General features: G+C 45.4%; 1 protein-coding gene across 3 annotated transcripts in view; it reads left to right on the top strand.

The window, feature by feature from the left end:
* The window catches only part of Ank3 (ankyrin 3), a 317,856-nt gene that overhangs the window by 192,201 nt on the left and 107,584 nt on the right, over window positions 1-18,071 (top strand). For 2 of the 3 annotated variants that reach the window (XM_032888731.1, XM_032888730.1), the window contains 5 exons: window positions 1,281-1,379; window positions 1,468-1,566; window positions 2,253-2,348; window positions 7,616-7,688; window positions 7,859-7,921. In XM_032888731.1, coding sequence (XP_032744622.1) covers window positions 1,281-1,379; window positions 1,468-1,566; window positions 2,253-2,348; window positions 7,616-7,688; window positions 7,859-7,921 — 430 coding nt within the window. The remainder of the gene's footprint in view (window positions 1-1,280; window positions 1,380-1,467; window positions 1,567-2,252; window positions 2,349-7,615; window positions 7,689-7,858; window positions 7,922-18,071) is intronic. The other variant, XM_032888729.1, reaches the window with a different exon arrangement.

Genomic DNA, 18,071 nt, shown 5'->3' with positions numbered 1-18,071 from the left:
CCTACTGACACACGCATGTCTGCAGCAGGAGAATCAGACCTGACAACTAGGGGTAATCTTTTCAGTGTGTAGCTGGAAACGTTGTGAGCGGAGTCAGTACTCACTTTCAGCGTTGTCAACAGAGATGGGGCACGGACCCTGAAAATGATTGTGTCACCTTCTCGAGAAGGCTGTACAGCATGTGGGCTGCATATCTGTGTTTGTGTATGTCCAGCTGAACCTGTACTTGTGAGTGCGTGCGTGCGTGTGTGTGTGTGTGTGTGTGTGACACATTCTGGGATTAAACTCAAGTTCTCCTGTTTGCAATGCAACTGCTTTATTGACTGAGCCATCTCCCGCGTGTCACTACTTTGGAAATAATATTTTAAATTATAGGTATAGGTATATATTTTTAGACAGAAGAATAGACAGGGGCAGAGAGAGAGAGAGAGAGAGAGAGAGAGAGAGAGAGAGAGAGAGAGAGAGATGAATTGACAATCCCTGAGAGTCATTGGCTGTCAGTCTAAGAAAGGATTGATTGCTTCGTGTCAGTCGTTGGGTTTGGAACAGCCATGCTCCAGGGAGAAAGTAGGTAGATTTTCTCTAACTTGAGCAACTCTACCAAGGTTCAAGTTTATCCTTTGACAACAGGAGCTCACACTGGGCTGCTTCACTATTTCCCTGCCTAGCTGAGGGGGGCTGGTTTTGGTTTTATCTTTTGTTTGTTTTTGTTTTTGTTTTTGTTTGTTTGTTTTGTTTTTTGGTTAGTTGGTTGGTTTTGTTTGTTTTTTCCTTGAGGTCTCAGTAATTCAAACCTGGACGGCCTGGAACTCACATAGGTTTGCCTGTCTCTGCCTCTAGAGTCCTGAAATTAAGTCTCTCCCCCTTCTTACCCCCATCCAAACCCCAAGCTTGTTTTGTTAGAGAACAGAGTATCCAATCAACACTAACCCAGTCTGTCCATATAACGCTCTCTGACCTGACCAATCAGTTACAGAACCTACCTGTCTGGGCTGCTGATTGGTCCATCTTTCCTTCCTGTCCTGAACAGCTATGGAGAGAATAAAGAGCTGATGTAAAAGGGGAAGTTAAATACCTATTTTTATACCTATATTTTTAACTAGATATATTAAGACTAGCTCTGAAAAGGGCTTTCTTTTTAATGGAGAAGAGGGTTTTTTTAATCTGTTTTCCAGTTCAAAAGGAAAGTTAAGTAATACTTTTACTTCCGCTCAGCACAGCTGTTACTAAAAATGTACTTACAATGTTTTTTTTTTTTTTTTTCTGAAATGTAATTACAGATGGGCTACACGCCGCTCCATGTGGGCTGTCACTATGGAAACATCAAAATAGTCAATTTTCTGCTGCAGCATTCTGCGAAAGTTAATGCCAAGACAAAGGTAGGGGCCCTCCCCCTCCGTCCCCAGCAAAGTCCTTGGTTTTGTAATCCAGGAAGTGCATGCTACCTCTCTGTTCTTTCTTCTGCAGAATGGATACACGCCACTGCACCAGGCAGCCCAGCAGGGCCACACACACATCATCAACGTCCTGCTCCAGAACAACGCTTCCCCCAATGAACTCACTGTGGTGAGCTGTGGGCCGGCACAGTGGGAATGGAGGAGACGGGGGGGGGGGTACTCCAAAGTCTTCCCACATTTTGATCACACACCAGTTGCTTATTATCTTAGATAAATTACGTAGAGCCCTCAAGGAAAACAGTATGAACAGCCCACTGACTCTTCCCGTAGATTCTATGTCGTAGAACCACATGTAGCTGCCCAGACATGGACTAGTAGGAGCAGGTGAGCTGGGCTTTTACAAACCATGTCTATTAGCTCTCTTTCTGTTACTATGACAAAACACCGGAGGCAAAGCAACTTAATAGAAAGAAAATCTCTCTTTCTTTGACTGTTGCACTGGTCCATATCGCTTGACCCCAAGAGTCTGCAGGTAAGTTGGCCATTTTGACAGGGACTGCTTACTGAAACTCATATCATAGCCACCAGGAAGCAAGTGAGGCAGGGGAAGGCTAGAGTCCCAGTACACCCTTAAGGACACACCCTAGTGGCAACCCCCCCCCACATCAGTCCCAACCTGACAGTAGCCACAGCATCTTTGAACACAGGACCTTTGAACATGAGACATTTGGGATCCAAACTATAACATTACAACATTTACACATTTGCATATAATAGTTGGGTTGGTATGATGAGAGATTGGCCTTGCATTGGTTTACAGGCTGAGTGACTTTGTCTACATTTCCCTGCTTCCAGAATGGGAACACAGCCCTGGCCATCGCCCGACGCCTTGGCTACATCTCAGTGGTTGACACCCTGAAGGTCGTGACAGAGGAAATTATGACCACCACTGTGAGTAATAGATGTTGAACTTCCTTACTCTGAAAGCCAAGTTGCCCTGGGCTTTTCTAGAATGTTCCTTCTTCCTCCATGTTTTAAAAATACAGTCAATGTAGCAAACCCCTAATTTCTGACATGAACAAAATTTGAAATACTGAAAATATATATCCGTGAAAGTTGCAGACAGAGCTGAAGAGGTGGCTTCATGTAGCCCAGCACCAATTGGCCCTGCACAATTTCCATCTACTCCGACTCAAGGGATCTTACGCCCTCTTCTGGCCTCTGTGGGCACTGCACTCATGTGCTCATACACCTAGACACACAATCACATAAATAATAAAATAAAGCTTAGGAAAAAATGGTTATGCAAGTGGATAAAGAGTATTTGATTCGGGGTTGGGGATTTAGCTCAGTGGTAGAGCGCTTGCCTAGCAAACGCAAGGCCCTGGGTTCGGTCCCCAGCTTCGAAAAAAGAAAAAGAAAAAAAAAAGAGTATTTGATTCCACGTTCTATCTTGGCATTGTAAAGACTTCGAAGACTTCATGTGAGACCCGTATTGAGCAGATGACCCTCTTCCACTACATACATTTTTAAGAAGTTTTACTACATTTCATTGTGTGTGTTAGGGGTACACACATGGCATGGCATGAGTGTGGAAGTCAGAGGATAATTTGTGGGAGTCCGTTCTCTCTTCCTACCAGGAAGAGGTTCTGGGGATTGAGCACAGGTCATCCACCAGGATTGGCAGCAAGTGTCTTTCCACAGCGAACTATCGTCCCCGTCCCTACATAGAAATACACACACACACACACACACACACACACACAGAGAGAGAGAGAGAGAGAGAGAGAGAGAGAGAGAGAGAGAGAGAGAGAGCGTCAAATCATTTTAGCCCCGTCTAGTGTCTTTGGGATCGAGAGACACTAGAAGAGTGGGATTTGGGGATGACGTCATCATTTCCCTTTACCACCTCCCGATCTGAAGGAAGGCATAGGTACTGTGCGTAACTTCTTCATATAGGCAGCACCTTATATAGAAACCCGTGGGCTCGGGCTGTCTGCAGCCATGTGCCTGCTGAGTAAGATGACAGTTCACGGGTTTTAGAAATTAGGAAATAAATCTGCTGAGTAGAAGGAATTGCATGACTTACCAGACAGGAAGTGCTCACTAACCAGGATCTATTTCTATCATAACCATAAAGTGTAGGAGAAAAGTCGTACTCAGCAATATACAGCCTTTAAAATCCAAAATCTGTTAGTAGGTTCTGTTGGAGTTTTTGTTACTGTTTTGTTTTGTTTTGAGACAGAGCCATGCTATGTAGAGCAGGCTGGCATCAAACTCAGAGAGATTAGCCTGGTACTCTCTCCAGAGTAAAGATGTCCACCCATGCCGGGCTGTTATTAAATTCTTAGAGAAAGGCTATGCGTATAATGCTTTTCCAGCCTTAATCTTCTGAAATTCCCATGTAGATCCTTCTAGAAGCCAAAGAAAAGGAAAGCAGTTGTTTAACAGTAGCCGAGTGTTCCGATGCTACAAATATTTGCGTGATGACAATGAATACATCAGATAGCTGTTCTACTGTTAGAGGACAACACTTGTCTAATAGTTCAGAATACAGATCATAATTGAATTCCTCACCCAATTTCACCATGTTTTTGTGAGATAGAACTAAAGGTTTGTGCCAGGGAGGTGGCTTAGCAGTTAGGAGCTCCAGCTGTTCTCCAGAGGACCAGGGTTCAGTTCCCAGCGCCTACACTGGTGGCTCCCATTATCTTTGGCCTCAGGGTATTCAGTGCCCTCTTTACCTGTTGACTCATGTGCACGCACGCACACACACGAGCACACATGTGCTCGTGCACGCACACAGGCACATTAATAAAATGTTTTTTAAAAGTGAAATACCCCAAGCATTAAGCTAAACTAGGAGGCCAAGCATGTATCTCAGTTGGTAAAACACCAACAAGGCTGTCAGTCGGATTCTCAATGCATCGCAGCAACCCCCAGCCTGGAGTTTCAGAACCAGAAGACAGCGCTGCAGCTTTGGGAAAGGCTCAGGCTCCTACCCGAGTCTGTGGCAGTGGAACCACTTCACGTTTGTGTCATCACTAAGCTTGGTTGGCAGAAGATAGTGCTTGCTAAAAGCAAGGTCCAGACTGCGGGGGAAGCCAATATGGCCTCCTTACAAACTAAATGCTCACCATCCAGAGCAGAGAAGCCAGTCCTGAGGAATTAGTCCAACCTCCTGGTACGTGAGACTTTATTGCAAACTGAGACAGCACCTTCTCAGCCCTGCCCTAGTGCTTACAATATATTCACATCTATAATATAGAAGGAATATAAATTCCTTTAGATGGGAGGGATGCAATTTGGTTTAGTGTCTATAATCTTAAATAGCATAGCTCAAACCTCACCACACTCAGCCTCTTGGTCCAGAAAGTTACCTTTCTGCAGCCATTGTTTCTATAAATAGATTCTCCTACACAGGGACAGTGTATGATGTAGCAACCCTGAGAAAGAAAGTTACTAAGCTCCTCTGTTGTCCTCTGTTGGAGGAAGCCAGCAGAGAGAAGCAAAGTTTCAAGAGGGATGACTCCTCCTTTAATGGCCTTGAAGTTGCATTTCTCTTGATTGTGCTGCTTAAAATACTCAGTGTCTCGGGAAGCCACCACCATCAGGGCAGGGCGAGCATCCAGGTGTCAGTTGCTAACACCTCGCTTGGCATAAAGGAGCCAAGACTCCTATGAGAAATAACTGAATATAGGACTAGAGTAGGAATGCCAGGGTGAGCCTGGACTGTCTTCTGTGACTCCAAAATAAGTGTTTTAGTTTGCTATCTGCTGCTGTGCTGAAACCTGGACCAGAAGCAACTTTTGGAGCAGTCATCTCAGCATATAGATTATTCCTATAACCTGGACATGTTGCACTCCATCACTGAGAAAAGCCAGGACAGGAAGTTGTGACAGGAACCTGGAGGCAGGAACTGAAGCACAGGCCATGGAGGAGTGCTGCTTACTGACTCACTCCCCCTGACTTGCACAACGCCATCTGCCCAGGAGGGGCATCATCCCCAGTGAGCTGGGCCCCTTCCGATAAAAGTAAATTTCCAACTGAGGTTCTGTCTTTCCTGGTGACTCTGGTTTCTGTCAAGTTGATGGAAACGAACCAGCCCAGCGGGGACATGTACTGCCATCACTGGCAAAGTTCAATAACATATGTGAATACGATGAAGGGTCAGGGGGTCACACACAAATCAATAGAAAAAGTCCATGGGGCCCAAGGCTGGAGCACTTTGACCACAGCTAAATCAAAGACGATTAGCGCATGGTTTAAAATAGGGAGCGAGTATCTCTAAGCCCATACCGGTGCAAGCAAGCAGCTAGATATGTGGGATAGAATGCCCAGGCCGTTGAGGGAAAAGAGTTACAGAAAGTACATAGGGTGTGTGGTTCATCATCAGAACACTGCCTTAGGGCCTGTGTTCAATCCTGAGACTGGCGGCGGGGACAAATTCTCTCCTGGCAAAGGATTCCAAATGACTTGCAAAACTCCTTCACTCTTGAGGAAGCATTGAACTTAGTTCCCTACAGCCCAAATATGAGCTGACATGGCGGTCTCCTTCCAAAACACGGACGCAGGAGAGCAGTATCCGAGTAAGGCTGCAAAGGAGAAAACTGGCGAATACTGCCTCGGTCAGAAGGTGAAAAGCCATGTTTGGTATCACATCGGATGGTGGACAAGAAAGGGAGCTTCACCCCCACAGCCTTCCTTCCCCAGAGTAATCACAAAAGGAAACAGGAGGCGGATGCCTCTTAAACAACTGACTGATCCAGCTCAGAACCTCAAGGTCCTCCGGGCCAAAGAAAGGACAAAGGACAAAGGACAGCCCAAAGAGCCATTTTGACTACGTAGAATGTCTGCAGTGTGGGGTACAAATCATGGAAATGCCAGTGTAACCCCAGTGCAAACTTCAATAACGACGTGTCGCTATTAGTGTACAATGACAAAGTTCTATATTAAAAACTATCCGATGAGAGAACTAAAGGGGATTTTCTGAATGATTTTAGAGTCTATAAAACTAACTGAAAGGGGTTAGGGATTTAGCTCAGTGGTAGAGCACTTGCCTAGCAGGGCAAGGCCCTGGGTTCGGTCCCCAACTCCAAAAAAAAAGAAAAAAAAAAAAAACAACAACAAAAAAAAACTAACAAAGTTTATTTTAATGACCTGATCGATTTCACTATTATATACTGCGAAAGGCACAAAAATGTTTTATTTCCACATAACGATTGAACATAGGAGTGTCACTTACCAAAGAAAAATTATCAGCAAGAAACTGAATTGATAACCTTTCTTGGTTTCAACTTCGGGATGCTTTTAGTTTTGTGGGTTTTTTTTAAGACTTATGTTTAGTGTGTGTGTGTGTGTGTGTGTGTGTGTGTGTGTGTGTGTGTGTGTGTGTTTGCTTTGCTTAAATACATATCTGTGTGCCAGCCAGAAGAGAGCTTCTGATGCCCTGGAGCTGGAGTTAGTGTCGTGAGCTGCCGTTGGGTGCTGGGGGCCTAACCCAGGTCCTTCGCTAGAGGAGCAAGTCGTCTTAACCACTAAGGGATTTCTCCAACCCCCGCTTTCAGCCTTTTTAACTGAGATGATACAGATGCTGAGTTTTGAATGGCCAGACATTATAAAGTTAGAAAGTCACCAATTAGTAAGCTAGAGTCAGAAAGGCCCTGTAGCACACTGGACTTGATGAAAACTTTTGGAAGCTAAAATGATCCTCCAAACACATTGCCTCTAAAATGTTTTGGATGAATATAACTATAAAATATGCATAACTTATATCACTTTAGTAATTTTCCTGTATCCGATCCATGGAGTGGACACACAGTGGGGAAAACAAAGGAAGTGAGCGGCTTGGCACCGGGGATAATGGCAGATCCCTTGCTGTTGTTTTGGGCTACCTTCGCCCATGACCCTGCTGGGATGTGATGTTTGGTTCTGCTGGCTCGGATAAGCACCCAATGCTCTCCTCTCGTCCTCCGAAAAGCCTTGTTAGCTTTGCCCCTGGAGTCTTCCACCTTCTACTAATCTGAAGGGCATTTCTGAGGACTGCCCCACCCCATGCTGCTCAAGAGAGGTGCACGCTGTACATAAAGTCTTCTAAGTTCTCCACCCTGAAGTCCCATAGGATATAAATCAATCAATTCGGAAAGAAATGACTAGACTCCTTAAAACGTCCTTTCACACTGAAGCAACTCCTTTTTTTTTGTTGTTATTGTTTCCAGACCATCACGGAGAAGCACAAAATGAATGTCCCAGAAACGATGAATGAAGTCCTCGACATGTCAGACGATGAAGGTATGGCACTGTCCTGGAGGGGTTGCCATGGTGATGACTGACCGTGTCTCTGTTGCTTCAAGAAGACAGTCCGTTACATACATGTTTGGGAGGGGGGATGTTTAGATGCTGGGTTGTGTCGTTGGGGATGAGTATTTTCATACACTCTTATTATCACTTAAATCATGCAGTTGGTAAAGCCAGCGCCCCCGAAAAGCTCAGTGATGGGGAATATATCTCAGATGGTGAAGAAGGTATTTGCACCTCTCCCTTGCAATGAGACTTATCTCCCCACTCCAACTCTCATTTCTTATCTCTGAAAAGTAACGCTTCCTCGAGTTACTAACTTCTCAGTCATCACGGGAATTAATTTGGGGGTCATTTAAAGGCTCGCCTGGGGTCTATCTATCCTCTTGCAGACCTGATTTCTTAAGCCCACTTCCCACCATGATGCAGAAAATAATGTCACTAACTGTAACGGTTACCCCGTCTGCTGTCACTATCGAGCAGAAAACTGAAGCTTTATTGTTCATGTCTGAATCTAAAAAGGGGCAGCTTACTGTCTATAGTTGTTTGGTTTTTTCCTTAGTATAGAAGGCTTCCTTACAGGTTGTGGGGCGAATGCCCACTCGGTAGTGCGCTCTCTACAGTAAAATCAGGTTTTGACCTTGGGACTAAGCATGAGAACTCAACCTGAGTAAAACCACCCTTAACTCTGGACTTGCGACAGGGACTTGATAAAGAGACTGACATACAATACGGCTGTTTGTCACATGCTCAATAAAGCTAATGTTTTCTGCTTCATTCAAAAGAATGGTACTCTTGACCATGTCCTTCACATATATATGTATGTGTGTATATGTACATACACACACATACACATATACAGGTGCATATGACATGTTTGAAAGGTCTGTTGGAAAAGTAAATAAATATTGGAAGGATGGCAAATTCTGGAGCTTCACTGAAATAATGAAATCCTTACTGTATCCAATGTATGTGTACTGATTTATTTTGTTGTTTGTTTGTTGAGAGAGGGTTTCTCTGTGTAGCCTTTCCTGGCTGCCCTGAGCTCACTCTGTAGACCAGGTTGGACTCAAGCTCAGAGATGCATTTGCCTCTGCCTCCCGAGTGTGCCATACTCCCTAGTTTGTATGTTCAGTTTTTTAACATTTGACACAGTCTAGTCTTGGCTGTCCTGGAACTTCTCCTGTAGACCAGGCTGACCTTGAACTTAAAAGATCAACTTGCCTCTGCCTACCCAGTACTGACATTAATGGCATGTACTTCCCTGCCCTTGACTTTTTAATTTGATTGATTGATTGATTGATTGATTGACTGATTGATTGAATCAGTTTATCTTCTAAAATAATTGTCTTCCTCACTGCTCCCCAACACACCCCCTTGCCAAGCATTTTTACACACACACACACACACACACACACACACACACACACACACACCTGCTAGTATCAGTCTTAGAAGGATTTTAATTATTGGTTCCTTATTTGACTTGCATAAATTCACTGGGCGTAAGTAGTGGGATGGACAATCTACCTGATGCCAAGTAGCCGTAACCTTGGTGATGTCCCCTAGCCACTTAGACTGGCAGCACAGAGACGCTGGTGGCTGGAGGGGCACACGTACAGGAAGAGCAACCTGAAGTTGTGTCAAGACTCTTGACTGTCTAGCACAATTGGTTTTAACACTTGCATTCTTCCAGGCTTTTGTCTCAGTTGTGTGTCTGCCACACAATGGTCTCAGTTGTGTGTCAGCCACACAATGATACCAGTTATATTCTTGTAAGAGATCTCATGTCTCTCTGTCCATCACATGCTATCACAGCACATTTTCTTGTCACATTTCAGAATAATTTCTCACATGTACATAATGTGGTTTAAAAAACAAAAGAGCGATGTGCTCCCTGTGTACAAAACAGGATTCAAGTTTGTCTTCTTAATGAAATTCACATGAAATACAATATGACAATCAGTGAGAACCATTTTTCTGCTCTTTCAACAAAATATCCAAGGTTATCACCCTGATGAGAGGCTGGGTTTGAACGGCCTGTCTAATGGCTTTGTGTATATGGATCAGCTATCAAATAGTTTCAAAGCATGAGAAAATGGAAACTCCCAACTTTAATTCACTCAATAAAGTAGAAATGACAGTCATTTCCTTTAGATTTGCAAACTTGAAATTCAGAGTGGCTTATCCTTATCACTTTGTCTTTCTTTAAACTCTGTGTTCTGTCCTCTGAGGGGATGTGATTGGATCGCTGGAGTTACCTGGGGTTTGATTTTATAATGTTGTAGAACCAGCTATCGCAGAAGGTCCTAAAGGTCAGTCTCCTAGAACATCTCTGTAGCTAGAGCTTTTGCTAGAACATTCTTTGCCCAAACGACTCAAATTGCCCTCTTCAATGTGAATTTCTTCTTTAAAAGTCTCCCACCTCGGAGTTGGGGATTTAGCTCAGTGGTAGAGCGCTTGCCTAGCAAATGCAAGGCCCTGGGTTCGGTCCCCAGCTCTGAAAAAAAGAAAAAGAAAAAAAAAGTCTCCCACCTCAACTGCCTTCAGTCTTTAGCACTCAGGAGGCATAGTGGGATCTCTGTGAGTTCAAGGCCAGCCTGGGACAAGTTCCAGGACAGCCAGGGATACACAGAGAAACCTTGTCACGAAAAACCAAAACCAACCAAACAAATAAAAATCAAAGCTTAAATAAAATAAAAGTTCCCCACGTCCTTGAATCCCTCTGACTTCTAGCTAGCAATTCTGGCTCTGATGTATTTGGCCAGGCTGATGTGTATGTTGGGTTTCGTTAATTATTTACAATTAAAACCTACTGTCCCGGGGCTGGAGAGATGACTCAGTGGTTAGGAGCACTGACTGCTCTTCCCAAGGTCCTGAGTTCAAATCCCAGCAACCACATGGTGGCTCACAACCATCTGTAATGGGATCTGATGTCCTCTAAATAAAAAAAAAATAAATCTAAAAAAAAAAAAAAAACCTACTGTCCCATGTCCTAGACCTTGAAGGATTTGAGATATTGATATTTTAAAAATTATATTCAATTATTGTAGTTGTGGGAGGGATGTGACACAGACATGGAGAAGTGTCTCCGTGGGGGGAGAGGGGAGGGTGGGATGGGGGGAAGGGGATGTGACAGAGGGTATGTACTGTGCAGAGGTCTGAGAACTACATGTGAATAAGTTCTGTCCTTTTACCTCATAGGACCTGAGGGACCAACCTCTCGGGCCGGCCAGTTCAGGCATCTTTGCATGCAGAGTCAGCTTTCCTTCAGGTGCTGGAAAGCATTTCCAAGTTTTCAGCTTTGTCACCAGTCAGGACAGTCACAGGCACTTCCTGTAACTACTCCCCTCCTCAACAAGGTCATTCTCCTGCATCCGTTTTCACTTGCATATGTCTGTCAGGAATTCCTGTTTCTAAAATGGAGCACAAGGCTCGAGCTGTAGTCCGATCAAAACAGAACTACACAGCAAGGCAAGTGTGCTTGCTTTCTCCGGGGAGAGGATGACAACGTGTCATTGAGCCAGGTCGGGTGGCTTGCACCTTTAGTCCCAGCACTCGGAGGCAGAGGCAGGAGAATCTCTGAGAGTTTGAGTGAGTTCCAGGACAGCCAGGGCTACACAGAGAAACCCTTTCTCAAGACAAACAGAGAGAGGGAGGGAGGGAAGGAGGGAGGGAGACAGACAGACAGACAGACATTGATAATTCGGCCACTAGCTGGATATGGCTGTACATGCCTTTACTCCTTGGAGTTTGAGGCCTGGTCAGTGCCATTTATTATCAACACATATTGGCAGTTTATCTCAAGACAAGGATGGGTCTGTGCTATGAGAAGTAGTACAAACCCTAAATTAGGAAGAAATAGATGTTAAAGGGTTAACATCAGGCAGTTTCTCCCTTCACCATCTTCTCTTTTGCTTCTTTCTCTTTCTTTTGGTCTTCTTGGAGAGATTAGTTATAGGTAAGACACACTTGTTTAACGTTTGGGTTAGTTAGTTCCAAAACAAAATTTTAAAAAGTCTAAACAGCGCTGTCATTTAATGTCCCAGGAGGACAATGGAGCAGCGATACAGAGAACAAAGATGGAGGCATGAACAGAACCAAGGCTACAGGAGACAGACAGCCTTATGAGAGCAGGGAGACCTGGGGGAGTGCACTCTGCAGGAGGCCCCGCCCCCACCCCGCCATATCCATTGCATACACAGACCCTTCCGGTGCAGAGGAACCATCATCCTTATTCTACCGCCATTCCCATTCCTACATTTTGCAAATGAGTCTGTAGTTGAAAATAAAGAAAGAGAAAGAACGAGGAAGGAAAGCAAAGGGGAATGACAGGGGGAGAAGGAGAGAGAGATGGTGGAGGGAAAGAAGGGAGAGGGGATGATGGAAGGTAGGAAAAATGTTGAGGTCAAAATCAAGGTCCAAGGTGTTTTCTAGTTTGGGTCAGGTGGAGTAGTCACAAGGGGTGGAGCTGTCACAAGGGGTGGAGCTCCATGGGGGTGGAGCTGTCATAGGGGTGGAGCTGTCAGGGAATGGAGGGTCAATCATAGGGGTGGAGCTGTCATAGGGGTGGAGCTGTCATAGGGGGTGGAGCTGTAACAATGGGTGGAACGGTCACAGGGGGTGGAGCTGTCACAATGGGTGGAGCTGTCACAGGGGGTGGAACGGTCACAGGGGGTGGAACGGTCACAGGGGGTGGAGCTGTCATAGGGGTGGAGCTGTCATAGGGGGTGGAGCTGTCACAATGGGTGGAACAATGGGTGGAACTGTCACAGGGGGTGGAGCTGTCACAGGGGGTGGAGTACTCACAGGATGGGGCTGTCCCTGTGAGTGGAGTGGTTATAGAGGGAGGAGTGGGGTTAGGGTGGGGCTCCATAGTAGCTCTGGCTAATCTTGGACCTTAATTGTAAATTCCTACAATGTGTATATTTTTACAAATTGGAAAACAAAGTGCCAATGTTATTTTAGCTTGCCAAATTCTAGTGGGATGGAGTATAATGACATTTAAAGAACAATAAACGGTACACAATGGGAAATGGAATGAAGCCATGCAAAATAGAAACCAGACTGCAGCGTGCAGAGAACCTGATCCAGGTCAGGAGGCCACAGCGCTGGAAGGAAGGAGGATCTAGTCTGAAGTTGCTTAAATTTTTATTGAGCTGTGAAATCTCTGCCGGGATTGAATGCAGACAGTAAAAACTAAAAGAAAAAGAAAAGCTAAGTGCATATGTGGTAGAAATAGTTACCAAGAAGGGATGAGGGTAAGATATAATAACGCTATACCAGCACTTGGTAGGCAGAGGCAGGTGGATCTCTGTGAGGTCAAGTTCAAGGCCAGCCTGGTCTACGTAGACGTCCAGCAGAGTCAGAGCTACCTGTCCCAGAAAAACAGCAATAGAAAGACAGGATGAAGCAATAAAATTTAGGAAGTGATACCTTAGTCAGTAAGGAAATGATTAAGTTCATTCTTGAGCCAGGAACATTCAACAAATTAAAGTCTGGGTTACTCACACCATGTGTAGTGATGACGAACAGCCATTCCGAGAAAGACCCATTCCATTCGAGGACCTGGAGTTTGGGTCTCTGGAACCCCATAAATGCCAAGTGGACCTGGCATCTTCCTGTAATCTCAGACCTGACTAGGGCGTCAGATACATGGCATCCCCTGGGCAAGCAGGCTGGCTGTATTAGACGTGCCGAAGACCTCTGATTTCTGTTGAGTCCTTGCCTCAGTGGATCAGGTGGGAGCAACTCAGGAAGACTTCTGATACCTCCCTGAGAGCTACACACACGTGTGAACCCCCCTACACACACACACACACAACTCAGGAAGACTTTGATACCTCCTGAGAGCTACACACACGTGTGAACCCCTTACACACACACACAACTCAGAAGACTTCTGATACCTCCCTGAGAGCTACATACACGTGTGAACCCCCCCTACACACACACACAACTCAGGAAGACTTCTGATACCTCCCTGAGAGCTACACACACGTGTGAACCCCCTACACACACACACACAACTCAGGAAGACTTCTGATACCTCCCTGAGAGCTACACACACGTGTGAACCCCCTTACACACACACACAACTCAGGAAGACTTCTGATACCTCCCTGAGAGCTACACACACGTGTGAACCCCCTTACACACACACACAACTCAGGAAGACTTCTGATACCTCCCTGAGAGCTACACACACGTGTGAACCCCCTTACACACACACACAACTCAGGAAGACTTCTGATACCTCCCTGAGAGCTACACACACGTGTGAACCCCCTTACACACACACACAACTCAGGAAGACTTCTGATACCTCCCTGAGAGCTACATACACGTGTGAACCCCCCTACACACACACACACAACTCAGGGAGACTTCTGATACCCCCCTGAGAGCTACACACACACGTGTGAACCCCCACACACACACACACAACTCAGGAAGACTTGATACCTCCCTGAGAGCTACACACACGTGTGAACCCCCTTACACACACACACAACTCAGGAAGACTTCTGATATCTCCCTGAGAGCTACACACACGTGTGAACCCCCTTACACACACACACAACTCAGGAAGACTTCTGATACCTCCCTGAGAGCTACACACACGTGTGAACCCCCTTACACACACACACAACTCAGGAAGACTTCTGATATCTCCCTGAGAGCTACACACACATGTGAACCCCCCCTACACACACACACAAATACATGCAAAACCAAGTGTGTATTTAAGAGAAAGAACCAATCATGTTCCCCAAAAAGTAGTCATATTATGGGCTAGGGAGATGGTTTAGCAGTTAAATTGTTTGCCCATGTGCCTGAAGGTTTGCCTCATTAGATCTCCAGAGCTCACAAGTAAGTGTGAGGGCCTAACTGTAATTCCAGGGCTTAGGGGACAGAGTCAAGCGATCCCCCGAGTGGACAACAGGGCCACCTCACTTTACAACAATAAATAAAGTGACCAGGGTACAAAGAAGACTCCTGGTGCCTCCAGGCACATTTGCACACACACACACACACACACACACACACATTCACCCATAGCACACATCACACATACCCCTCACACCATCCACACCACATACACCATGCACACATACACATTAACACATAGCACACATACACATTAACACACAGTGTAACACCAGACACACACACATCCCACATTGACACACCTGTGGCAAAGATAATATCACAAGGCAATAATATTATAAAGAATTTAATGACATGACAATAGAAATAAGCCTCTTTCAGACTATCTCAGTATGAGGACTAAGCAGGCCAAGGCACATGGTCAAAGACAGTTAAGTGTAGACATAGTTTTGGATAGATTTTAAGAACTCAGCAAAGGTTTTTCTAAAATTTGTAGTGTGTGGGTTGTGGGCAGCAATCACCTTCACCCACTGAGCCATGACTCTGGACTTCAGAGAGAGGACTTTTTGTAAACCTACTAAAGGAGTCTCAGTTAGGAGAGAGTAAATATTATTTGACTTGGCATAATTCAAAATGAAGGGGAGTCTGAAGGACCGGTCCGGGAAGTACGAAGCTGGCTCTTGGCCTACCAGGAACGGTCCTGCTTGCCCAATCTTTCGGTAATCATAACGAAGATACAGAACCATTAGGTAAGTGGCTTTCTGAGCCTGGAGGGAAGCCAGGAAGATTAGCTAACTTCGGGGGAAGCAGAAGGAGGGCGGCGTATGGTGTCACTGTTGATAAGACCAGCAGGAACTGTTCCTACTCAAACTTTTAGCATTTTGGGAATACCTCGTGGGCAGTGTCCCTCCACATTTTTCCTGCTCACTTTTCAAATGGACATTCATTAGCTGCTCCAGTGTCCCAGATGTGAGCTCAAAATGATAACTTTGAACTCCTAGGAGGAAAGACCCTGTCTCCACTTCATTTCGGTTGCTGTGATAAAAATTACTCTTGCAAAAGTAACGTTAGGGTGGCCGGGTTTGCTTGGCTGGTAGTTTCAGGTTTCAGTCTGCCGAGCCAAGCTGTCAGGGGCTTGAAGCAGCCGGTCCGCTTCCTTCAGAAGGTCAGAAGAACAGAGCGACGCCCACATACACACGAGCGCTCAATGGTCCTCTTCTGTTCTTTTAAAGATTCATTTGGCTTTGCACTACGTGTATATTCATGTGTTAGCATGAGCCCACAGTGGCCAGAGGAGAACTTTGATTCCCCTGGAGCTGGAATAACAGATAGTTATGAGCTGCCTAGCATGGGTGCTGGGATCCAAAGCTGGGCCCGGTGCTAGAGCAGCCAGTGCCCTTAACCTCCGAGCTATCTCTCCAGCCCCTGAATCCTGTCATAGAACTAGGATTATTGATTGATTTTATTTTTAACCTATACTATCTGGTCTTCCAACTCCGTGTCTTTCCACTTAGACACTCTCAGATAATTAACCCTTCATGCCCTAAGTGAACCCCTCCAGAACATCGTCTCTTGCAAGCGTCTACCAGGTAGCCCACCACCGATGCAGAAGCTTTCGAGTCTCCCTTTTCTCACGTTCATATCCAACTTACCAGGAACTCATACCCACTCTGTTTCTGCATCCATGGTGCCTTGCAAGTCTGCCTTCTCCTCTCCATTGTCACTGGGTGGAGCATCCTGTGGCAGGATCCAGCAGTTCTTGTGTAGCTGTTGTTCTTACCCCAGAGACTTAGCTGTAAATTAATATATTTGTGTCAATTCTTTTGGAAGCTAGATTGAGGGAGACTGAGGCTAAGACTTATTTCAGCTTTGGCACAATTACTGGAGGAGTTATGTCACTCTCTTCAGACACACCAGAAGAGGGCATTGGATTACATTACAGATGGTTGTGAGCCACCATGTGGTTGCTGGGAATTGAACTCAGGACCTCTGGAAGAGCAGTCAGTGCTTCTAACCACCGAGCCATCTCTCCAGCCCCTCTAATCTATCTTCTAACACTAAACTGGCTACTTCCCTAGCTGTGGTCCCCAAGTACTTGTTTGAGTCTCACATCAGTTATTTATCCTCCATCACTTAGGTACCTGCTCTGGTCCACTACATCTAATGGAGACTTTGTGTTTCCTCTTCTTCCTCCTCCTTCCTTCTCTCTCCTCCTCCCTCTTCCTACTCTCTTTCCCTTTTTCTTCCCTACTTGTGACCCAGTAACAGAAGCCCTGCCTACCTCTGTCCTCCCCCAATAATTAGCTGCAGCCATTTTTATTTAACCAATAGCTTTAAATTGGGGAGCAAGGTTTACACAACAAAGGTAATGTGTATGTGAGAATTTGGGGGCCACCAGATCTTAGGGTACAGAATTTTGAATACATAGCATCAGACCAACCCCCAACAATCGTCTGTGCACCCAGCTTCTAGAGAGGTCCTTAAGAGTGTATGGGTGCAACATTTCCTCTGCTTCCCAGCTGGGCCCTCCTGGGCTTACATTCCTGTTGTTGGGTAACTGTAAGGTGTTTATTTTCATGTTTGTGTAACAACCCACCAGGCACCTAAAACAACCTAAGGTCTCTGCCCTCCTGTCGATGGCAATGTGGGTTCTTTCCAGCTTGAAGCTATTGCAAGGTATTCTGTTTACAGATAGCCTCTTGGTATCCATAGGTGTTTGCCACGGAAGAGAATAGATCTGTAGGTCCAGCTGTGGAATTGTAGGCTATAGAAAGGCAGCAGAATACACACACACACACACACACACACACACACACACACACACACACACACACACACCAACAAGCCAGTATTGTAAAGTTACATAGTGAGATAATAACAGAGGAAGAGGAAGATGAGAAAAGAAAAAAGAAGGGGAAAAGGAGAAAAAGAAGAAGAAGAAAAGGAAAAGGAAGAGGAAAAAAGGGGAAGAAGATGAAGATGAGGAAGAGGAGGAGGAAGATGAGGAAAGGAGGAAGAAGATGAGGAAGAAGAAGAGGGAGGTGACAACAACGAGGACCACAACGACAAGAAAATGCTGGATGTGGCAACACACGCACTACACCTGTAATCCCAGCACACAGAAAGCAGGGGCAGAAAGGACCCAAGCCAAAACAATGACAGAAAAAAAAACCCACAAAGGAGAGGCTATTTTAAAGCAAGTGGAAGCACGAGAAGGAAGGATGGGCCAGAATAGCGGAGAGATTAATGATCTGTTTCTTGGCCCAGATGGCGTTTATTTTACGACAGTGTGCTGATGTGCACTTTTGTGCACGTGTACAAGCGTTGTACCTCACAGTAAAAGTAGCCGTTGCTCCCTCCCAATGCAAACGCATCCCAGAAGAATAATGCAGAGACAAACAGGTAACACAAACTTCCCAGCATCCTTTGTGCTTAGGCTCACCTAAGTCTCTGCCTAAAGTCTACAGATCTGCCTCTCTTGTTCCA

Source organism: Rattus rattus, chromosome 18 (genome assembly GCF_011064425.1).
Source record: "Rattus rattus isolate New Zealand chromosome 18, Rrattus_CSIRO_v1, whole genome shotgun sequence".
In the NCBI taxonomy this organism is placed as follows: Eukaryota; Metazoa; Chordata; class Mammalia; order Rodentia; family Muridae; genus Rattus; species Rattus rattus.
The sequence above is the reverse complement of the archived record's forward strand: the minus strand, read 5'-3'. Positions and strand labels throughout refer to the sequence as shown.